Raw genomic sequence first — 22,541 nt, 5'->3', positions numbered from 1 at the left:
GGGGGGGGGGTCTTCATTAAAAATGTCCACAATCTGAAATGATCTTTTGTTTTTAACTTGAGCCGCTTATGCAATATTTGAGCTCTGTTGGCAGTATAATTTATCAATATACAACTTTGTTTTTAAAAGTGTTTTGTGTCTCTGATTTAACAGTTTTGCGTTTGAGAAGTGGAAACAAGCAGGCATGTTCTGACATGTTATATGATGTATTTGTCAACTATCACTTTAACAGGGCAGATAATTGTACCCTTTGGTATATTTGGAGCTTATATTTCGGGACATAAAAAAAAAGATTGTGCCTTTGAATTATCTTCTGTTTGTAATACCTGTATATAAGGATGAATAAGTCTGGGTTAATACAGATGCATCAGCAGCACACATGCATTAATTTAGTGTAGACAAACACAAGATTTTTAAATTTTCCCAACAATGTTTTTTTCCTCTCCCAGAATGCAGCATTAGCGTTCCTTTGTGACCCACTGACCTTTATGACCTTCGCTCTTGTCTGCTTCCTTTTGTCAGGCCGTTTCCATAGTAACTGCCAACCGCAAAGAATGACAAGACGTTTTTGTCAACCTGTCTGAGTGAGTTTATAGCCTGGTTAGTGTCTTTGTCATGTTTCATGTTGTTCTATTCTCTCTATGCCTGAGAACGTCACCTTCCGTTGGATCAATGCTCCTCGGCAGCCCGTTATCCATAAACTGACACTGAGATGAGTGTCTCCAAGGCTGTGGGTTACAAAGAACATATAACCCAACATTTCTGCTTGAGAAAAGATGTAAAGCAGTTGGTCTTTTAAGCCTGATTTACACTCATAGGACGGAGCATAAATTAAAACTGCAGTCTGTAACTTTTAAGTGCAAACAGTGATTCAAACCCCAGTATCCCAGAGACCAAATTCCCACTTGGACAGGGAAGATATTGTGCTTATGAGCTTCAGGCAGAACTACCTTTCAGCCAATAATGTGTCCTACCCAGGGTCAAAGTTTCTCAATGTTAGTGTAGAGAGCCCACCTCCATCCACTGCAGATGTATAAGTTATGTTGTATTAACATACTCTCTGATACAGATTGATTAAAATAATGTTTTATTCCATAAAATAAGTGCTAGATTGCAACTTTAAGTTTTTATTAGTCACCGAGCCGTTTGTCACTTGACCATTTTTTAAATAACTGTTAATAGTTTAATAATTGTTTTAACCTGAAAATATCACTTACCCTGCCTCCACAGCTTGGGAGCCAGGAGGGAGAAGAGTCTTGGACATGTGGAGCGTTGAACAGGGTATTCTAGGGAATGTCCTGAAAGTACAGGTGTGCCATGCCCTTGATTGCCTTGTAGACCAACACCAGTGTGTTGTTCTGAGTGTGGGCAGCAACTGGAAGCCTGTGAAGGGAACGCAAAAGGGTGGCGACATGTGAATTAAAAACAAAATTGAGAGGTTGATGACCTGCAGGCGTGCTGTGGCATTCTGGCAGTGCTGGAAGAAGTACTCAAATGTTTTACTTAAGTAAAAGTATTATACTGCGATGTAGAAATACTCTCTTACAAGTAAAAGTAAGGAATTCAAAATTTACTTGAGTAAAAGTACAAGTATTGGTATCAAAATGTACTTAAAGTACCAAAAGTAGAAAGTACTCATTATGCAGCATGTCCCATTTCACAAGTTTTCAAACCTTTTGAAAATAGCCGATCTACAAGCTCACAATGCGTCGCATTGTGGGCTTGTAGATCGGCTATTTTCTAATGGCCGAAATGTATAGAGATGAAGTGGGTAATGTATGGTTTGTAATAATAATCAAAATCTACAAAGTAACCTAGTACCTAAAGTTTTCAAATAACTGTAGTGGAGTAAAAGTATAATATATGCCTCTGAGATGTAGTTGAGTAGAAGTAAAAGTACTGAAAATTGGAAATACCTCAGTAAAGTCAAATACCTCCTTAAGTACAGTACTTGAGTAAATGTTACTTTGCACCACTGCATTCGGGATCATGTGGAGGGGATTCAGTGAGCATGTATGTGCAAATGTACTTGGCAAATACCTCATCAACAACAACAACTGAATCCCAAATGTAAACCATGTTTCATATTTATTAAATCAATTCAAACAGACCACACAACATAACAAAATATTAAGTGCTGCATGTCATTCAAACACAGTCAAATCCTCTGTACAATGGGTAGTATCAATATTCCAATTAATTTCAGAAAGGTAGGTATAAATAAAAAAAATCTGTACAGTAAAAAAACAAAACAAAAAAAGAACTACAAATTTCTGAATTCACATTCTCTAATCTACATTTTCAAAACACACATGTAGATACACACCCAATTCCCAAACCTTCAAATACACACACAAACACACCATTTCAAGTTTTGGTAGGACAGGACACATAGCTTATCTCCCACACTGTGTGGGGGAAGCAAAGAAAATAAAAACAAAACATCACACTTCAGTAAGGAATTCAGGTAGCCAAATGTCTAGAATGTTTCCAGATAGTTTTAATGACAGACCAGTCACAACTTTGACTTTGAGGGCACTTATTTTGACTTTTAAAAAAGGTTAAAAACGACCAAAACACAAAAGAAAATCACAACAGTTAAAGTTTCAGAGTAGTCATTGTTTCTGTATGGGTGCATTGTCAAAACAAACTGCCATTGAATCAAAAGTTCCCCCCCTAAAACAAGGAGAGAAAATGACACCATTTAACAATAATTACATCACTTAACTACGTCCCACCTAGCAACAACCCAGATGTTGCATATCCATATAGTATTTCTATACTAACCAAAAAGTAATTTGATGTTATCAATTAAAAATAAGCTATCAATCATTATCATTGATAGAGAGATTGTTATGGTTCAATCGGTAGCCATTTTATGTCTATAAGAGAAGACCTTTGAGCTTTGGCTATGGGTCCAGCATAGATTATTATGAGAATATTTGGAAACATGTTGCAACGCTGATTATAACTGTACCTGGCCTTACAAAAAGCTTAAAGCAAAATAGAACCCTGATTAAGTAGTGAAAATACACTAAAATCAGATCTACCTGCGTTTTTCATATAGATAGAAATTAATAGTAAGATTTACAGCAAATTATTTACACTTATTGATCAAATAGGAAAGTCCATATTGACAGCAATATTTGATAGAAATCATCTTGCTTAAGTATCTGTGATGAGATACATGAAGATAAGGTTTCTTAACACCCACCCAGTATGTGGCTCTGGGTGCTGGGTTTTAGCTTACTCTCATCCAGTGACTGAATCATGTTGAATTGAAAGGCAGTTAAAGCTAACATAGTACAATACTGCCCCCTACGGGTCAAAGAGTGGAACAAACATTTAGACTTTGGAATTGAGGAAGACAAAATAAAATAAAATTCCTGAGATATCTCACACTGTAAACACCGCCTCAAATGCCCACAATTCATTACCAGGTGATGTGATATGCATAATAAACCCCCATGTTTGTATGACATTACAAACTTTTCCTAGGTCAGCATATTTATGGCAGTTTGGCAGAAACAAATCTACCAGTTTAGAAACAGCGCGTCCTGCTGGTGGTACAGTGCACCACACCAGTGTCAATCACAGCCCAAACCCTGTACCCCAGTTCCGTCCTTTTTAAAAAATAATGTAAAAATAATTTTGCATTATAAAAAATAAACCAAGGGGGGGTAAATCCCCTTTTATAATCATTGACATCGAACAGGCATGGCTAAAGCAAATAGTAATGGCTTCATAGTGTAATGTTTCCCACCCCAGTCCCCAACGAGGCATTCCTTAAAATTGACCTCCTCTTTTACTCCATTTGCCCCCTTCTTTCTCATATACCTCTTTCCCCCCACCTCGTGTCTTTTTATCTCAACTCCTGAGCAGCAGATCTCCCAGGTCGTAGGTGTCAAAGAAATCGGACACCCCCTCCCCGTCCTCCAAGCTCCAGAGGTAGTCGTCATGGTCCAGGGGGGGAGAGAAACTGACAAAGGGGGTGTTGGGATCGGGGATGAAGGCAGTACCAGGGAGCTGGTCCTCTGTGATCTGGAGCAGGCTGGGGGGCAGGCCCAGAAGACCCTCCACGTCCAGCAGAGAAGAACTGGAGGCGGCTGGGGTGGCGGGAGGGGCTGGGGCTGGTTTAGACAGGTTAACTGTGTGAAGAGCAGGAGGAGAGAAGAGAAAGGATGAAATTGCGCTCATAATCGTCTACGATGGAAGGATTCAAAAGTATGGCACACTTGATAACAAAAAAAACAAAAACACTTCTACAGAAATAGATTTCAACTCTAAAAGAGCCTGCTTTCATATTTTCCAACCGTTGTGAGGGAGAACAAAAAAAAAGCACATTAAATAATCAAACATGCTAATATACATAGATGACTTAATTCTATAAGTTAAATAACACCACGGTCCTGAACATTTCAACCGTTGTAAACCGTTGTAAAACACCCTGTTTGTAACTGTTGCCCTGGTAAACCACAAACGGGTATGACACTATCCGCCTATCCGTTCTAAGAGGCTATACTTAGAACCCTTTTTCTGCTAAAAATGACGAGTCGCACGATCAACTGGACTTAAATATAACTCTATGGAACGTACCAAATATTGATAACAAAACTAGTTGGTGTAGATGTGAAATTAATCAAGATTGAACAACTGTATGGCACATTTCTCGCCTAAAGGTATTGTTGATGGACATGTTGCCAGAGACCTACACAGAGTCTCTGTCCATCTCATACCCTGTCAGCCCTGCTTCTGGGAAAGGCTACTGCCTTGAGCCGCCTGAAGCTCACGCTGCTGGACCACAACTCGCTTATTGTGATATATTAATAGGCCTGCCTATATGAAAATACAACTTTTTTGTGAATACGGTGTAATTATATTAGGTAATTGTTGAACTGAAAACTGTGAAATAGGAAGCATTTCCAGACAAGCCTATCCTGCGCCTTCAGCTGAACGGTCCACGTATTATGCATATTTCTCAAAAAGCTAAACCACTCTTTAAAAAGCATATTGACCAGTACATTTTAAAGGCAGACGCTATGCAGTTGCCTTTTGGTGCCTTTTTTTAAGCAGATAGTTGAAACATAACCTCCATCCATCCAGGTCCATCCATATGTTATTTTTATTCACCAGCATTATTTATTGATTGAGTTGAATTGAGTCTCCTAGCAACAATAGACTGTTGAAACATTTATAGTTAGTTATAGTACCCTCCATAGGCTCCTCTTTGATACTGTATTCTTCTTTGATACTGCACTCTTCTTTGATACTGTAGTTTGGAGGTGCCATGGTGGGCGTAGAAGGGGGGCCCAGGGACTGAGGTAGAGGTTGTGGGTATTCTTTTTTGGGGGTGTTGGAACATTTGATGGGGCTGGCTTCCTCCAGAGCCTCCTCTGGACACAGGTACACTTCGATGGGACCATTCTTACTCTTTAGATAGATCTGTAATGATCCTTGCTGACCCTAGTGAGGAGGGTAGAAAGAGAGGATATTTGTTAAAGTTAAAAGTCAACATTTACAACTGTATGCATGGCATCAGGACGCCTGGAAATGCAACCAACGTTTTTTGGGGGGGCAATTTTCCTTCTCCCCTTTTCAATTTAGTCATTATGCCCGATTCCCCATGTATTCTAGTCCCTTGTCACTGATAACATCTAGAGTTGGTCCTAGGGGGAGCACAGACAAACAGATGTCTCCTCCTATACGTGTGACGTCAAGGCTCTTCTTTTCATCTGACAGTGAGGAGTTTCACTGTGAGGATGTGAAGCATGCACAGGTACACGCTATTCCCCCCTAGTTCCACACCCCACTGAACAGGAGCTGCTAGTGCAGCAATAGAAGTCACCCTCCCTGCCTGGCTTCCCTTCCATGAACACGTCCAATTGTGTTCATTGGAACACTTAATGCTTATTAAATCGAAATAGAGATTGAAAATAAAAAGTCAAAACTAATAACTCATGAAAAATTCTAAAACTATAATAACCTTTATAGAACTTTACCCCTGTGCCACCTGAGCGAAACTTATGAACAAAAATATGAACTCACCCCTGCTGCCTCTGGTACCTCCAGTTTGGTGTCCGCAGGGGCCTTGACAGCAATGACTGTTTGATCTTGGAGCGTGGCTATGGAGCGGATGTCATGGTAGGTCACATAACCCAACGTACAGTGGGGTTAAGGGTTATAACAACATGTATTGGATACAGATACATAAACAGGCAGAGAAAGATGTATACCTGTGTACAACTGGTTCAATAATTATGGGTCATGATGAATCTGCATAACTGTCTGCATAACTACTGACAGATCTCACAAAACCAGCTTGAGAAAACGTAAATCTCATGGACAAAAAAAAGGTTGTCTCAACTTGTTGTGTACAATCTCACACGTTTTTAAAGTGGATTGCAAACGTTTTAGCTCAAGACCAAAAAGAGAAATCAGATGTTTGCCCGGGAACTAGTGAAAATAGCAGATCTGCAAGCTGCGTCGCGTTGCGAGCTACCAGATCTTCTATTTTCACTACTTCTTAAACACTTGTTTTCTAATTTAGGGAATTTCTTCTTATTTTTTTATTTAAGTAATGAAATTATTTTAGAAAAATGTTTTAATTAGTTTTTCAACTCATGGAAATGGGTGAATTATTGTGGAAATCTTTTAATTTAGGAAATTTAGGATATTCACTCGCAAATAGGTCCCGACCCACTGTTTGGGAAACAAACAATAAAAAGGATATCTTTGGCTGTCTTTGTGCTCGGTGAGGTGTTTGAGCTGTGCAGAGCTGGACTGGATCAGCTCATCCAGAGCTGCCTCTGCTCTCTCCAGGTCCCCTAGCTCCTTCCTCAGTGCGCGGGCCTTCGGCCCCCCTCCTGCACCACCCTCAAATACACCTCCAACCCTGGAAGCACACACACACACACGGCATGAGAAGTGTAAGCCAGACGCGTTCAACAATAAACAGTCAATACATCTGTGTTGTCAGACTAGTATCACACCTTGGTGATATCCTGTAATTGGGAGTCTAAACTAGTATCCACCAGAATACCTTAACAGTAGAACCCGACCGATACACCGGTTTGACTTAAATATCGACCATTACTTGACTTTTTTGATGATATCGTGCCGGCAGTTATGCAGCCAATGTGTCCCGAAGTTTTAATAATAAACAAAAAAGAAACCCATTGATTATTTTAGTGCCTCAGACAGGTCAGACTGCTAAAAGAGCAGTAGAAAAAAGGTAAGTTCATCATGTGTGAGTATTTTGTATTTACTTGTTTGCTTCCTCATTGTATAATTAAACTTTCTTTTCAGATATGTAGTTCATTAATATACATTTAAATACGTAATTTAACTTTTTCTATCCATCAACAAGTTATTTGTGTTTATTTTCTATATATTTCTATCTATTACCAACCCACTCTGACTACTCTGGTGCGACATCCTCTTAGATGAGTGCGACCCATCACTTTTGTAATATGATAGAAGAATATTTATGAACATTATGTATCTGTAGAACAACCACACTCAGTCCTATGTGATGCTGCTATCTCTCACTACTGTTAGCCTACTTAACAAAACAAAAGGCAGAACTTACAATCTAGTGAAACCCATTGTGCATGACTCCTCAACCCCCCCCCAGTCTAGTGTCCAGCGTGTCAATGAGGTGCTAAATGTTAATGCACGACCACAACAACCCCCCCCCCCCCCCTCATTAAAGCACGGGCACAACACTAGTCAAAGTCCAACACTAAGTCAAAGACTACATCGGACTCAAAACTGAACAGTTGTATTTCCTATTCCATTCTAGCCTATACTGTACTCACATCCACTGGATGTTGTTCTTCGACTTCTTGCGAATGAGCTGAACACCCTCCAGGACATTCGTGATGTCGTAGATGCGTCTTTTCTGGACCTCGAGGACCTCAGTGGCCCAGTTGAGGTCCAGGACGCCATCAGGAGACTCAGAGATCAGGCCCACAAACTTCTTGGTCAGCAGTCCCAGAGAGGTGTCATACCGCGTCCTCTCCCCTGGAGACTTGGGAGCTGAGGGCAACACACAAAATGAGATGAGATTGTTGACTAGGTAACAAACAGGATAGATGGGCACCAATCTGGTTGGGCACCTCGGTGTTAAATTGTCTATATTTCCCCCAAAATGCTAAAAAATACAATATTTGGAAAACGTTTTTAAGTAAAGTAAAGTATACATGATTAGAACATGCTTAAATATTCGACAATTAAAGGGGCTACACCATGAATTTCATTTTTTTTTAGGTTTTTAGTATTTTTTGGGCTCCCCAGTGTCTCTTGTACCCCAAAAAATATTTTTTTTTAACATTCAGTCATTCATGCTCATTTCATGGATTTCCTGAATGGGCGTGTCTGAACAGGCCATTTCAGAATGGCTGTGCAAGTGATGTCACTTGCACTGATTTTGCATTGAGGATGGCCAGACAGAATTGCTCAGTAGCTCCCCCCTGCCCAATAGGACGTTTTGGTATTGCAGCTGAAAAAGCTTGGAATGACAGACAGTCAGATTGTGAGAAAAAATATCTGGATGTTTTTTAGGCTTACAACCTGTTTAAAACGTATTAGGGGGCAATATTTATATATAATATATGTTTTTTTAATTCATGGTGTAGCCCCTTTAAGGTCTAATGTTTCTACAAATTGCTCCAACCCAACAAGAATCCCCTCTCTTGCGCCTATACACTTCAACTTAAGTATACTTACTTCTGGGACTTGCTATCCTGTTTGCGGCGCTGCCTTTGCCTTTTGGGGTGCGGAACTCTGGCAGGTAAAGAGGGTCTTCTAGGTCCAGCTTCCTCTTAGCCTGGAGAACAGAGAGTTGATTTATATTAACCACATTAACCCTTGTGTCCCTTTCTGGATGACTTAAAAAAAAAAACTCAAATACTCAAAAACTAGCAAAAAATATTTTTGGTAGTTGTCGTACGACTAACGAGAAAGTATGTATATTGAGCTATTAGGCATAAGTGTTTAAAGCAAACATGAAACATACATGGTGTCTTATAGTCAAGACAAGAGTGTTTACCATAACCCCCCAAAACCATCATCTTTGTAGCCACACTACTTGAATCCCATCACAGCCTGTTGTTGGGGAACAACACTTCATCCTAAATGCTTCATCATCCTAAATGACAAATCACATTGATTTCAGCAAAGCTTTAAATCATGGGCATAAAATGTATGGAATAAGCCCCGCCCATCCCTGGAGCTGAGACAGGTGAAAGTGCTAAATAAGGGGTTGCTGAATAGTGCCAAGCCGTAAATGTGACGGTGGCCCTCTACAGACGGAACAAAGAGGCCCCCCCCTCACACATGCTCAAGCACTTCAAGAGGGGGCTGGTGGACTCGAGTGACTGAGTGAGTGTGTGCCTGGGACCGCCTCCCGACCTACTGCCCGCGAAACGCGAGGAAATCCCTAGAATCATTCAATGACCCCTCCTCCTCCCCTCTGCCCTCCCCTTTCATCTGGCTGCCATTACAACACTCGGGGCTCTCTCATGCATTGCTGCTATCACACTCACTGCCACCACAAGAGAAACGCACACGCACACACACACACAGAGTTGATCACCTGACTGCAATGTGCTACACATACTGAAACCTACAGTACCACTAAACACCTACACACACACACACACACACACCACCCTTTGACCCGCATCATAAACTCTGAAAACACCTTCATATCACTCACTAACCTATATAGCTCTATCAGAAGAAAACTGAAATTCTGTCTAATTCCAAGGGATGGGAAGTGGGTTCGACGGCTCATTTTTAACATTGGATAAATTGGGCTGATCGAATTAACCTTACAGAAAAGTAAGCTAAAACGTTTACAAATATTTTCCATTTATTTTCAAGGCTCTTATTAAATGTCTAATGTTCCCATGCACAACGTTATTGCTAGCTCCTACTATATTGTCCTTTTAGACTACTAGGCCTTCAGGTTAAGAGTGCTGATGCAGAACCGCTCTACTTGACAGGATTTAACAAGAGAGTGCACAAATACAAACATTATGTGCATACACGTACAGACCCACACATGACCAGCCTCTCGACACACACAGCTGACTGAACTAACGAGGCGTAGGATTTCATCCAGACATTGCTGTGGCTGCTGGGTAATTAGTAGCTTCTGGTTAGAACCTCAGTCATCCAGCTATCTTTCTTTCTATCTCCCTCTGAACCTATAAATTCTTACTTTTCATTCTTCTGCCTTCCCTACATGTTTGTGGACAGTGTATACACTTTAAGGCACCTTATGTCTTCATTTGCTGAAGAGGAAGCAAAAGAGCAGCTCACATGTTCAGGTTTGGTGAATGATCTTCCTGTACACTGTTGAAAGATACAATGAAAGCAATAGTTGCTGTCTATTCTGTCCTTTGGGAATACAGACTCCTGCTTGACATTGGACTACTGGGGTGTACAAGGAGGATCACGCCTGTAAAGGTTAACTGTTGTAGACCCAGTGAGTGCAGATGCCTAGCGTCATACCAAATCTATGTATTCCATTTTATTTTATCTTTATCTATTATTATTTATCATTTATGTTATCGCTCCAAAGAACACAACATAATTTGTTTCTGGGTGGGAAGCCGGCAGGGGAGGGTGGTCTGTCACTGAACTAGTGACTCCTACAAATTGGTCAGGGCACCTGTTCAGCAGGGTGCTGAATTGGGAGGGATAGCATGTCCCTCCACATGTGTTACAACCCCTCCCGGTGAAACCTTCACTGTCAGGACGGTGAAAGGGGCTGGTGACCAGTGTTGCCAAATTTTGTGAGAGAAATAAGCAACCAGGTTCTACGAAACAAGCCCAAAAGAAGCAACTAGGCCACATCAGGAGTACTTTAAACCTATATACTGTATACATTGGCTACAAACTCGCGACACGTTGTGAACTTTTAGTTCTGCTATTTTAAAAAGAATCTTGAAATAAATTGTGGAATATAAAACATTTTCAGCTGGGGTTAGGGACAAATACATAATTATTTGGGGGTCCATGACATGAAAATATGTGAAAACCACTGGTTTAATGATTATTAATATTATTAATATTATTATTATTATTTAAAGCAAGCCCAAAGCAACTACACTTAAGAAACAAGCCCAAAAAAAACTACCCGCAACTACCAATATTTACAAGCGACTTTACAGAAACAGAAGCCCAAAGTCGCTTATAATAAGCGGACATGGCAACACTGCGCCCTCCCAAAACCAAAAGTAGGGGTTGGCAGTGACAGGGCAGGGCTATAAACACATGGGGGTGAATTTGCAATGATTAAATTGGGGAGAAAATATAAAAAAGATCAAAAATAGTTGATCAAGTGAGAGGGCATGGCCTATGCCAGGACGAGTGGGTGCCTTAGGGTTGCTGTGGGGTTAATGAAGGCTGCCATTGTCCCAGGGTGCTCCATGACATGTCCACCTGTTAGTTAGCGACATCTGGAACTCCACAGCAGGTGTGTGTGTGTCAGTGTGTGCTAATCTTTACAGCATATGGGCATAGAAGACAGGCAGAGACAGACAAAGGACAAGAGTGACAGCCCAGCTTTTCTTTAAATGAAGACAGAATGATGTGGGATACTGGGATTAACAAGCACTTTGTTGCCTCAACACCACTCTGACCGTAGCTGTCAAGTACAGAAACCACAGGAGATTATATGTCAGTGGGTTAAGAACATCTATGACAACTGCAGCTGGGAGAGACAGTGGATCTCACCTCATCTTGCTTGATTCCTCCCTCATATATTTTCAAAGATTTTCTGTTATTATGTATTTTATGTCTTTAGCTAAGAGGGTGTAGAGAGACAGGATGCTGAGGGTGGAGAGAGGGAAGGACTTGTAATAGTACATGGTACTGACTGGAATCGAACCGGAGATGTTGCAATCATCGTGGTCGCGCCCCATTCCAACATTCAGATGGCAGGAAAGTATACAGATTCTATAATATGTATATGTATACTTTTTTTCCCCATCTGAACGAAACACGTATTCTGCTTATAAGACATGGCATGACCTCATTGGTCTTCTTTTTGACACTCAACCATATCCAGGGCGTCAAATGAGAACGAGAACCAACGGTTTCACCCTGCAGCTGTATGGGGTGAGGGGCTCCTTTTGCTTGCATGAGAGATTTATATGGTGAGTCAGCCAAGTTATGCAAACAGCATTTCAGCTAGTGAAAATACAGCCTGTCTGTCTCTCACTCAGCCAACTTCCCATCACTGTAAATGAACAAATTAAGAGTGCAGATTATGGTAAAGGAAATCCTCACATGCAAGCACAAAGACACTAGTGCAATACACTGTCATAAAAGTCATTGCCATAATTAGGGCAATCTGAAACGGGAGACCTGCAGTAAGCCAAACCAATTCAAATAAGTCCAACATAGCTGCAATGCAGCTACCATTAAGGCTGCTGGACCATATGAAAAATTATAGCTCAATATTTTGAGACCTTTGGCGATGTATACATCTGAATATATTACGGGTTCTAATAAATACTCAACAGAAATGTATGTGGGAATATAAAATCGTTACGCTCAATAACTCTGTCTCTGCAACTGGCCCCGTCTTCAGTGAGCTCAATTACCCACATTAAAAGTGTATTAAACCCGCCGGTAAAAGCCTAATAACCTCATTGCACCAAAAATCTGGTATTTTTCTGCGAGCGACACAGTGGCACAACACATTTTAGGCTTAGATCTACTGCAGTCCTACCAGCCATTTATCTCCAAGTCAGTTCAGTTACAGTAATGACCACACTTATGATTACTATTGCCTCATTCTGACTAGTTACACCCAAGAGTATGCTATTCCTCCCTCGCTTCATTCCCGCCGTTTCTCCGGTGGTGAACTTTCCACAGTGGTATTTTGCTCATAATCTCAGTCACGTGAAAGACTTTCAACACTCTGTTAGCTGGGCCTCTCCTCAACCAACAAACCTTGTCTATCAGGCTGCAGTGAGTTCCATCTAAGGCTAAGCCAAGGGCAAGTCCTTGTATGCCGGCAAATAGTATCTCCTGTTCCTCTCTGTACACAAAACCATACTTACCACACCCATGGCTGGGCAAATAATAACAACAATGCCTGCTGCATTAGCTGTTGGCATGATTGTCAATGGGTCCCTGAGGGAGTGAAAGAGAAGGGCGGATCTGTTTTGGGTGGGCTGGCGGAGGGGCTTTGATATGCAAACCCCCTCCCACTGAGGACATTATGGTCCTCTTGGGCCTAGATGCTGGCCTGAGGCTGGGGTAAAACAAGGTACATGATGGAAAGTAGACAGGGATTAGGGAATGATGCAGCTTTTGGTTCAAGTGTGAACAGCAGGGCAACGTGGCCAATCTCACACCCTGGCAGCCTGATCTCACAATCTGAATGGAAGTTCACCACAGGGATTTCCGTGGAGGATCGCTGGAGCCAGTGTGCGAAGGACACTGTATACAATTGCTTACAATTTGCATTACATTCACCCATTCACACCGATGGCAGAGGAAGCTATGCAAGGCCTGTTCATCGGCAGCAGTTAAGGATTCAGTGTCTTGCTCAAAGACACTCGACTCTAAACCTCGGAGGAGCTGAGGATGCAACCAGGAACCTTCCGATTCCCAAGCAGAAGCTCTACCGCCTGAGCCCACTGCCTCTTCCATTTATAAGTTATGGGTGCATTCATAGATAGTATATAAGGATGCATTGACTTCAACAGAAACATGTATAGTAAAAAGGGGTGTTTTCCATCCTGGTGGGAGATAAAAAAATAAAAAAAAGGTATTTACATAGATTCGTACCAAAGGGCTAGGTTATTTGATAGCCATAACGATTCCATGTTTCTCTTATGCCCACAATGAGGAAGCAGGGGAGACAACATGTTGTGGATGTTGCATGCAAACCCAGCAGGTTGACATTCACATTGCATTTTTCTATTTTCCCCCATGTTGTTGCCCTGCCATCCCCACTAAAAAGCCTACAGGAAGACAAAACCTATGCTGCCTTTCCTTAATATGACAGTGGTCTGATTCCTAGCATATGATTCAAGTACAAAACCTTTACAGGAGCCGATGCTACAGTGAGAGTGGCCAACGCTGCAGTCTAAACTTTGTGTTAACACACTCACTCTCAACCAGAAAGGAACCTGAGTGCTACAACATTATCACCAGTTCACAGGCAGCTAAATTACTAGCATTAGAGTATGAGATATATCTGTCTTTGAAGTTCTCTAGATGTACTGTTTACCATAAATCCTTTCGCATTTTCAAAAGGCAGGGCTGTGTCCGGTAGGCCTTCATTCCTAAGATTGCGTTTGATCACTGTACAACTGTTTCTCAAAGCAACTTTCTAAGCTTGGAGACTGAGCCCTCCAAGCTAGCTCTCACCTAGCAAACCAGTGAGAATGTGGTTAGCATGTTGTTATAAGCATTAGTGGAAGGAAGTGAGCAGTTCACAGAGAGGGACTGGCAGAAACCAAAGAAGCGTTAACGATCAGGTGGGACACTGGCGGGGGGATGTCCCACCTCATTACTGGGTCATTGTCAGAAGACTATGACCCTGACTTAACGCTGAATCTGTATGTATCACATCGCTAAGCCTAAAGGCTAACCCCCGAATCCTAAAAGGAAATGGTTGGCTAAATGTATTATAATGGTCTAAACACCCATTGCGCTAAAACCCAGGTTTTTGGGAACAAGAGGGGAGGAAAAAGAGAAAGCAAGAATCTCTTTTTTTCTGGAGATCCTGGACAATAACTCATTCTGTCTGGGATGATCCAACTGATTATCTCATGGTCCTTATTATCTCAACATAGAAGGCTATCTATTCTGATTCATTATTACTATGCTGTCTGTGGCGTACATAATTTGTCATATACAACATGCACTGTGTCAGAGAGCAAAGGGTTCACACACACAGCATGAACAAGAGCTTGAGATGCCATCCACATTCACAATAAGCCTCCTCTACTACAGTGTAGTTGAGTGCACACATTCCTATGAAGATCCTGCCCCTTTTGTCAGTACTAAACCACATAAAAAGAACAAGTATTTAGAAGCAAAATGTCATTCCCAATTCCCATTTAGCCTCTTTTGACTTAATTTGCCACATTCTGCCTTTTTTCACCTATTAAAATGAGAACAGATTGAAAGGGGAACCATCATCCGATGTTTTGAGACAAGAGGGAAGGAAGGAATAGACACTTAAGATCATGTGTTGCCGGTGGTTCACAAGGTTCATTCAGAACCTTGTTTATTTCTTAAAACAAACATTACTGTTGCCAAAACATGAATCGGCTGCTGTCATATAACATAATTAAACAAAATAAATGTTTTTTTCCTTTGCTTAATGGAGGATCAAATGTTATTCTGTGTTCAGAGGAAGTTTCCTAATGCCTGGACTTAAAATGAAACCCATTAGTACATCCTGTAATTTCCATAACGTATCAATAACAACACATTTCTTTAGTTCCTTTAAGCTCAATTGCGGGGTATAGAACCGTGTGGGCATTCATCCAACAGCAGTGATCTATGGTCTCTGTTATAGCTGTATGTGCATTTATCCCTAATGTAAGCGTGGTCAATGTGGTTAGAACAGAGACAAACATAGAAAAGGAGTCAGCCTATATACTGTCAGTGTTTTGGGCAGAGAGAGCGCCCTATCAGTGTTAAAACACACTCAGCATCCTGGTTGCTTATCAGGGAAGTGTCACCATCTCCTCCTGATGACACTGCATACAATACTGTGCCAGATCAACCCAGGCCTTATACACCCAGTGAATTACATGTTCAACTGAACAAGGTTCAAGGTTGTGCTTTATTGTTACATCATGTGTACAGGCACAAAAGAGCAAAACTTATTTTTGTCCGGCTTCCTTCAGACAATGCCGCAGCATAGGTAATAATAATAATAGAAATAATTATGAAAAATTAGTGCAAAAAAAAAGCAAAAAGAAGAGAACATCAGATTAAACATTGTTGGCTTTTGCTGAGTTTAATACATGTTGTTTGTCAGCAGAACAAAACTATCATGATTCGTATTACTAAGTCTGCTCAAACTTAACCAGAAACCTAAAGATGCGAGATGAAAGAAAAGGCTTAAAACAATATGGTAATAAGGTTCACCTTGTCCTATGATAAACCAGGTGGTAGCCTACATTTTCCACCTTACTTATGCTCAACTAATCCTCTTGGATGGGCCTATTAGTGGGTACAGGTCTAAGGCCAAGGGAGTTAACACAAGATTTGGAGACCCTGACCAGCCTTGACCATTAACCCCTTTAGCCCCCGCTGCACTTCCTTAGATCTGAGAAGATTGGACCAGCGTTTGCAAGGAGGCCGACCCAACAAACAGCAACAGGTGTGGACTGTGAAGGGCCTCCATGTTGCTCACTCTATGCCAGTCCTGTCACATATACAGTATGTTGCACTGTAGGGAGAAGGCCTTGAGCCGTTTGAGCAGAAAAGGTCATCAAGCTTTTAACATAATCCAAAAATAGACAATCTGTGGTTTACATGTAACTTGAGCCGAGCACACATCATATGGTCAATAATGTTATTGCCATGAATGCTACTCATCACATGGATATGAGGATAAACAAAGTCTCAGTGTGTCCCGGGAACATGCACATCATGTCCTGTTCCCAGGAAGACAGACCAGTTGTCCAGTTACGACCTCTGACCGGCACCGGTGCGGTGTCCATAGACAGGTTACACAGGACTACACGACCACAGGTGCAGATCAGATACTGTAGGTGAGTCCATGTTTTAGTGATCATGGTTGGAACAGCTGCCCTGTGGTGTAAACACTAAAACAAGCTGTCTAAATAAGAGAGTGCCAACCATAGACCTGGGTAATTATTACTTATAATTACTTGTAATACCTGATTGGGCAGCCTAATCTTATAGCTGCAAACAAAGTGTATATCTCTGTAATAATCTGAAAAGTATTTATACACTCCTAATAACAGAATAGAATAGGTGCAGTGCTTTTAGTTTGGTGCCTAGTGTGATGTTGAGTCTTTAATATGAAACCCGGTTTCTTCCAGCAGCAATGAAATGACCCCCAGGCTTTGTTCGATTCTACCCCCACACACACACACCCTGCAACCTCCCACTGTGGGGCAACTCATCCTTCCTTTTGACGAGGGGGCCCCCCCAAAACACTCCAAACATTATCAACTACGACCCCCCCCCCCCCACCCCATCCTAGCGTCGTACACACATACTGTGTCTGTCTGTCTGTGCTACAGCTGGGGTGCGGGAGAGAAATGTCACAGACATAAAGTAGTTTCTCAGACCCCAGAAGCAACACGGTTCATCCACGTCAAACACAACAGCAGCCACAGTGGCTCCTCTGTGGCTTATCACGTCAACTCATCAGAACAAACCCCAGTTACAGTATGTATGCATACCGATGCAAATCAGGCATTAATCTGCCCACACAAGGCACCGGTTATTCATTATTGCATTGACAAGTAGAATGCAGTACATTTTGTGTTTCTGCGTTTATTGTTCAGTGTGTTTGTGTATGTGTGAGTCAGTGTTGCCATATTGTCGTGTGAGAGAAATAAGCAACCAAGTCTATGAGAAGAAGCCCAAAAGAAGCGACTAGGTCACATGAGCACTTTAAACCTATATGCAATGGCTATTTGAAAATAGCCGATCTACAAGCCTGTAGATCTGCCATTTTATTTTTAAAAAATCGTTAAGATTTGTGTTGTTGTTGTTGTTGTTGAAACATTTTAAAAACACAAATCTTGTATGGTTGGGGTTCCTGGCATAACATATTTTCAGATGGGGGTCCACAGACAATTACACATTCATTTGGGGCTCCTTGACATGAATAATAAGCGGACATGGCAACACTGGTGAGTGTGTGTTTGTTTGAGTATTTACCGGTAGTCGACCGGAGGATGATCTGACCGGCTTAGCCTCTGGTCCGTGGGGGGTTGAATACAGGCAGCTTGAAGCTCTTTGTTCGGCCACCGTGGTGTTGCAGATCTGGGTGAAATACCCAGACATGGGTGGACTGGACAGTCCCGTGTGGAACAGGTCCGCCTTCACTCCTCCGCTGGTCAGAACCTTTAACTTCTGCTGCTGAGAGCACGGGAGTCCAGCTGCTGCTCCCCGACCCAACGCCGGAGAGACGCCTTTAGGCATCCGCATCATTTTCATCAATAAGCTGAGCTTAAAACGCTGGCTAGCTGGTGAAGAAGTAGTGGTAGTAGAAGTCTCTACTGTTGTTATAACTGGGCTCAGTGATCAATCTTCTAGGACAATTAGTCCTATGTGAAAGTTGCTTGGCTTTCTTGGAAGAATGTGCAGACGAATATATAACACTGCAACGAATTAGAAAATAAAAACAAATTAGCTGACGAAGAGCAACATGTATAAATGTAATATGCAGTACACGCGGTTCAAATCAATGACTGTTTCGTGAATTAAAAATAGCACCTTGGTCAGTGATCCTTTGTCCAATTGTCCGGCAGCAAAAGTGCAAAGGCAAGTTGCCCAGCAGAGCAGATTGTATAGGAAAATAAATAAATAAACAAACAAACGATCGGTCTTATAGTTCAAAGTCCAATACTGTGCGTTTTCTCCCGTCCTCGCAGCAAAGCAGGTTCCTCTTGAGAATGACAAATATTAGTCTACTTGTATTCCTCAGTTACATGGGATCAGAGACGGTGTATGACTCCTGTCTGGCCGTCAGCTCCCAGCTCTGCTCTCCATACAACATACAACAAGGGGACAAGAGGTAGGAAGAACAGCTTTTTTTTTTACCGCCAAACTTCGTCCCGCGAAATTTAGATCTCCCGCGGTTAGAGCTCGAATTTGATTGGCTGGCGGCACGCTCGGCGTGTCACACTCCTCATACATTTGCAAAAAGCTGTTGTATATGGGCGTGGCCGGCCTTGTTAAAGCGACAGCGTCGATTTTTGGTACAGGGTGTTCTTTTGTGACCACTTGGGACATGGGAGACAATGACCAGACTATGACTGAATCTATATCAGTGGTTCTCAAAGTGGGTTCCAGCCAGGGACTCTCAGGGTTCATTGAGGCCAATGAACCTTACAAGTCTGTAACCCTGACAGTATACAAATACTGTATTTGTATACTGAATATTTGTATACTGTCAGCATTAAGGGGAGTCCTTGAAATGTAAAAGTGTGAGAACCACTGATCTATATTTTAGACATCAACTACATTATGAAGAGAAAAACATCAGTGCAGCTTAACATATATGCATGATTAAAGTGATCATTGCTTAGCTCTTAACATGAAAAATATACTGTATGCCATGATAGGTCAAGTTTAAACATTTCTCCCTCTGTATTGTCAACATTGAAACATGTGCCCCTTCTAATAATGTATAAAGAGAGAAGAGACACGTTTTATTTTAGTATTTAGCCTACATTTTAAACGTTATAATGGTTAATGTAGTAGCCCATTACAAGTAGCTGACCCTGTGCATGATGTCTTGATGATAATTGGATTAATTGAGCAGGCTAACACTGTTGCTTATTGGCTCAGAAGAAATATTGAAAGAAAACAACCCCTCCCCCCTCCACACCACCCAACTCAGCCAAACCCCAAAAGATTAAATGAAGACCCAGTGCAGAGCTTCAGTGAGGTATCTGACTGCATGAAATGAATCTACAATAGGCTATTTTATTGAGAAAATGAGAAAAGGAACACTATATGCTCACCCCAGGCAGTTGCTAATGACTTCTCTAAAGCTAATTGTACCCCATTACATGTAAAAACATGTGGGTCTTTATATGTAAATAGTCCTGCTTATCAAACAATACACTGCCTTGCATTATATATTGTGACACATTTGAAAAGAAATAGATCTTGGGTGTAAATAGTAGCCTACAGAGCAAATAGCTACTCATGCTGTGCTTGCAGCTCTTAAGATATGTGTGAGACACCTCACACAATGATCCAGAATGGGGTTACACATGCCAGTGCAAGTTGTTAACATTTACACTATCTGTAATAGTAATGATCATAATTATTATTGACTATTGCTTGGCATATGTCACTATGTCAGAATTTTTCCAGTAGTGGAAAGTACAGTACTTCAGTTCAGTACAATTTTGAGGTACTTTTACTTTGCTTGAGTGTTTCTATTTTTTATACTTACTACTCCACTAAACCGCAGAGGCAGCTTTTAGTTTCCTGTTCCTTTTCAAATTTAGTTTACAAAATAAACAGTAACTGATATATTATGATGTATTATTATAGGTTAAGCTAACCAGCTGCACATAAAGTAATACAAATCAGCTACATGTTAGCTGCAACAGTAAATAATTAACACAATGATTTAGTAATTACAATCCAATTAATAATATGATCGTGAAATGAGCCATTCTGCACAATGAGTAGCCTAATTAACTAACTAGTCTGGTACAGTAAGTATATTTTGATTTCAATACAATACAAAGTATTTCTCCATTGTGGTATCGCTACTTAGGACCAGTGCACCCATTTTCAACCTATCTTTGTATAATTGGTCCTCACCAATGCTCATAGATGGTATTTCTGTATTTCTTTCTTCAACTACTCGATCTGTGTGTCAGAGGAGAGCTGTGAACAGCAGGAACATGGCTACCAATGACAGCATCGGCATTCAGGTTTGGTCATTTCAAACAAGATTGATTTTGTATCTATTTTTATGAATGCAACAGCTTCAATGTCATCATGCTAACTTTCCAAGGTGAGAAAGGCTGTTGTTTCTTTCAGCTTGGAATCCCAGCTGATGATGTCATTGGTAGGCAGGTTTCTGAACTGTCCATAGCCCACCAAAAAGACACTGAGTGAGTAGACAGAACATCTTATAATGAGCATTAATGAAGCATTGTAAGATAAGGTTGAAAATGGGTAACATGCTCCTTTAGGTAAAACATCTGAGTTCTTCTTCCACCACTGTCTATGTCATCCCAGTACAATGCTGACAATTACAGCATTTGAATGTTGGAATCCGTGGCTGACATTAGGCCAGAGTAGCCTTGTTCTCTTCTTTGTGTTTGTTACAAGGTCAGAGGCTTGGGGTTCTCATGTCAAAGCCACACTTGACCCTCAGAAGTTGGTTTTGACATACAAAGCATAGCCCATTATCTAAACAAGTTGATTTTGTGGTCACAATATGTAGCAGGGCAGATTAGAGTAGCATTCCTGGGATGTCAGCAGAACTCAAGTCATTGCATGCTCAACCAACACCTCCATCTTGTGGTGTAGACTGAGACTGGCATCTTATCTGCAAAACAACAGCCTGGAGCATTGTGCTTGTTTGATTTACGGCCCCTTCAGATAGAAAGAATGCAGCTTAAAAAGCTTTGAAAATAATATGTAGGCACAATTCTGCAATTGCAGAGAGTATGATTGTCATGTGGATATGACTATGTGTGCTGTACATATTATGTGAACAATATGTGATTGTGTGAGCAAGTATGCATGTTAGAATGACCTGCATTAGTGTGTGTGTGTGTGTGTGTGTGTGTGTGTGTGTGTGTGTGTGTGTGTGTGTGTGTGTGTGTGTGTGTGTGTGTGTGTGTGTGTGTGTGTGTGTGTGTGTGCGTGCGTGCGTGCGTGCGTGTGTGTGCGTGTGCGTGCGCACATGTGCTTCTGAGTGAGTGTGTGTGCGTGTGCTTCTGCGTGTGTGTAAGTTTGTGCAGGGCTGCTGCTGGCCATTTTGGTGCACCCTCCAATAAATAAATACACAAAGGTTTTGTTTTTCTCTCAAGCAGATGACTCATATTTAATGATTCAGAGTTCAACAAGGTCATGTAATGAATGTGTTTCTTTTAGGTGCAATATTTAATATTATTTAGCATGCAACAAAATGCTGAAAACACAAACAGCCCATTAATAGTCAATATTAAACATTTATAAGTTCACTGGAAAATCCCAGCCAGACTACAAAACCTCTGAGCATGGACGTGAGATGACGCAGTGTCATTAAAGTATTGCATTTTATTTCATTTATTTATTTTAGGTGACCAGACACGCTCATTACAGAACTGACTCATTGAGCCTACAGTCTGAAAGTTTTTGTTTACAATCAATTATTTGGAAACTGCACTAACCTACAAGTTAAAGTATGTATTTTATTTTACTTTTTCAGCACCTTCAACTCCAACCACACCGGTTAGCCAAGAAGCTCTCTGTGATGCAGATGTACCATGGCTTGGTGGCCTGGATCACGGACTACCTCACCTGCTATACATCAAACTGCAAGGATGCAGCACAAGAGTTCCCCAGGGTTCAGTACTGTCACCATTCTTGTTCACCCATCTGACTCCAAAATGTGTCACCTCCAGAAGTTCTCTGATGATACTGTCAATGTAAGCTGTATTATTACCAACGATAACATGGATAATTACAATGCTGTGGTGGAGAGCTTCGTGAGGTGGAGCGATGACAACCACATTCATCCTCAACACAATCTAGACCAAGGAGCTGGTGGATCACCGCCGTAGCAGAAAGAGACCCCCAGGCCCCAGTACCATCCATGGGGAGTTACAATT

The 22,541-nt window shown here is 41.3% G+C and overlaps 1 protein-coding gene across 2 annotated transcripts; it reads right to left on the bottom strand.

The window, feature by feature from the left end:
* Positions 1-2,100: 2,100 nt before the first annotated feature.
* On the bottom strand, positions 2,101-18,734 carry e2f2 (E2F transcription factor 2). Of its 2 annotated transcripts, XM_084044743.1 has the most exons (8): positions 18,466-18,734; positions 17,908-18,350; positions 8,728-8,827; positions 7,818-8,037; positions 6,731-6,892; positions 6,046-6,160; positions 5,211-5,463; positions 2,101-4,148 (listed from the first exon to the last, which is right to left on the bottom strand). In XM_084044743.1, exons 2-8 carry the CDS (start codon positions 18,184-18,186, stop codon positions 3,868-3,870), a joined length of 1,410 nt encoding a protein of 469 aa, XP_083900869.1. In that variant the 5' UTR covers positions 18,187-18,350; positions 18,466-18,734; the 3' UTR covers positions 2,101-3,867. The 2 variants fall into 2 exon arrangements, with proteins under 2 accessions (XP_083900869.1, XP_083900868.1); XM_084044742.1 differs by having other exon boundaries at positions 17,908-18,734.
* Between the last annotated feature and the right edge of the window lie 3,807 nt (positions 18,735-22,541).

This window comes from Gymnoscopelus microlampas (assembly GCF_963454915.1).
Source record: "Gymnoscopelus microlampas genome assembly, chromosome: 20".
NCBI classification, from domain to species: domain Eukaryota; kingdom Metazoa; phylum Chordata; class Actinopteri; order Myctophiformes; family Myctophidae; genus Gymnoscopelus; species Gymnoscopelus microlampas.
The sequence above is the reverse complement of the archived record's forward strand: the minus strand, read 5'-3'. Positions and strand labels throughout refer to the sequence as shown.

Coding starts and splice junctions, on each gene's coding strand:
- e2f2 (XM_084044742.1), bottom strand. CDS start 18,186: ATGAAAATGATGCGGATGCCTAAAGGCGTCTCTCCGGCGTTGGGTCGG. Junction 6,893..7,817: donor AAGAACAACATCCAGTGGAT/GTGAGTACAGTA, acceptor GTGTGCTTCCAG/GGTTGGAGGTGTATTTGAGG. Junction 6,161..6,730: donor GAGCACAAAGACAGCCAAAG/ATATCCTTTTTA, acceptor ACCCCACTGTAC/GTTGGGTTATGTGACCTACC.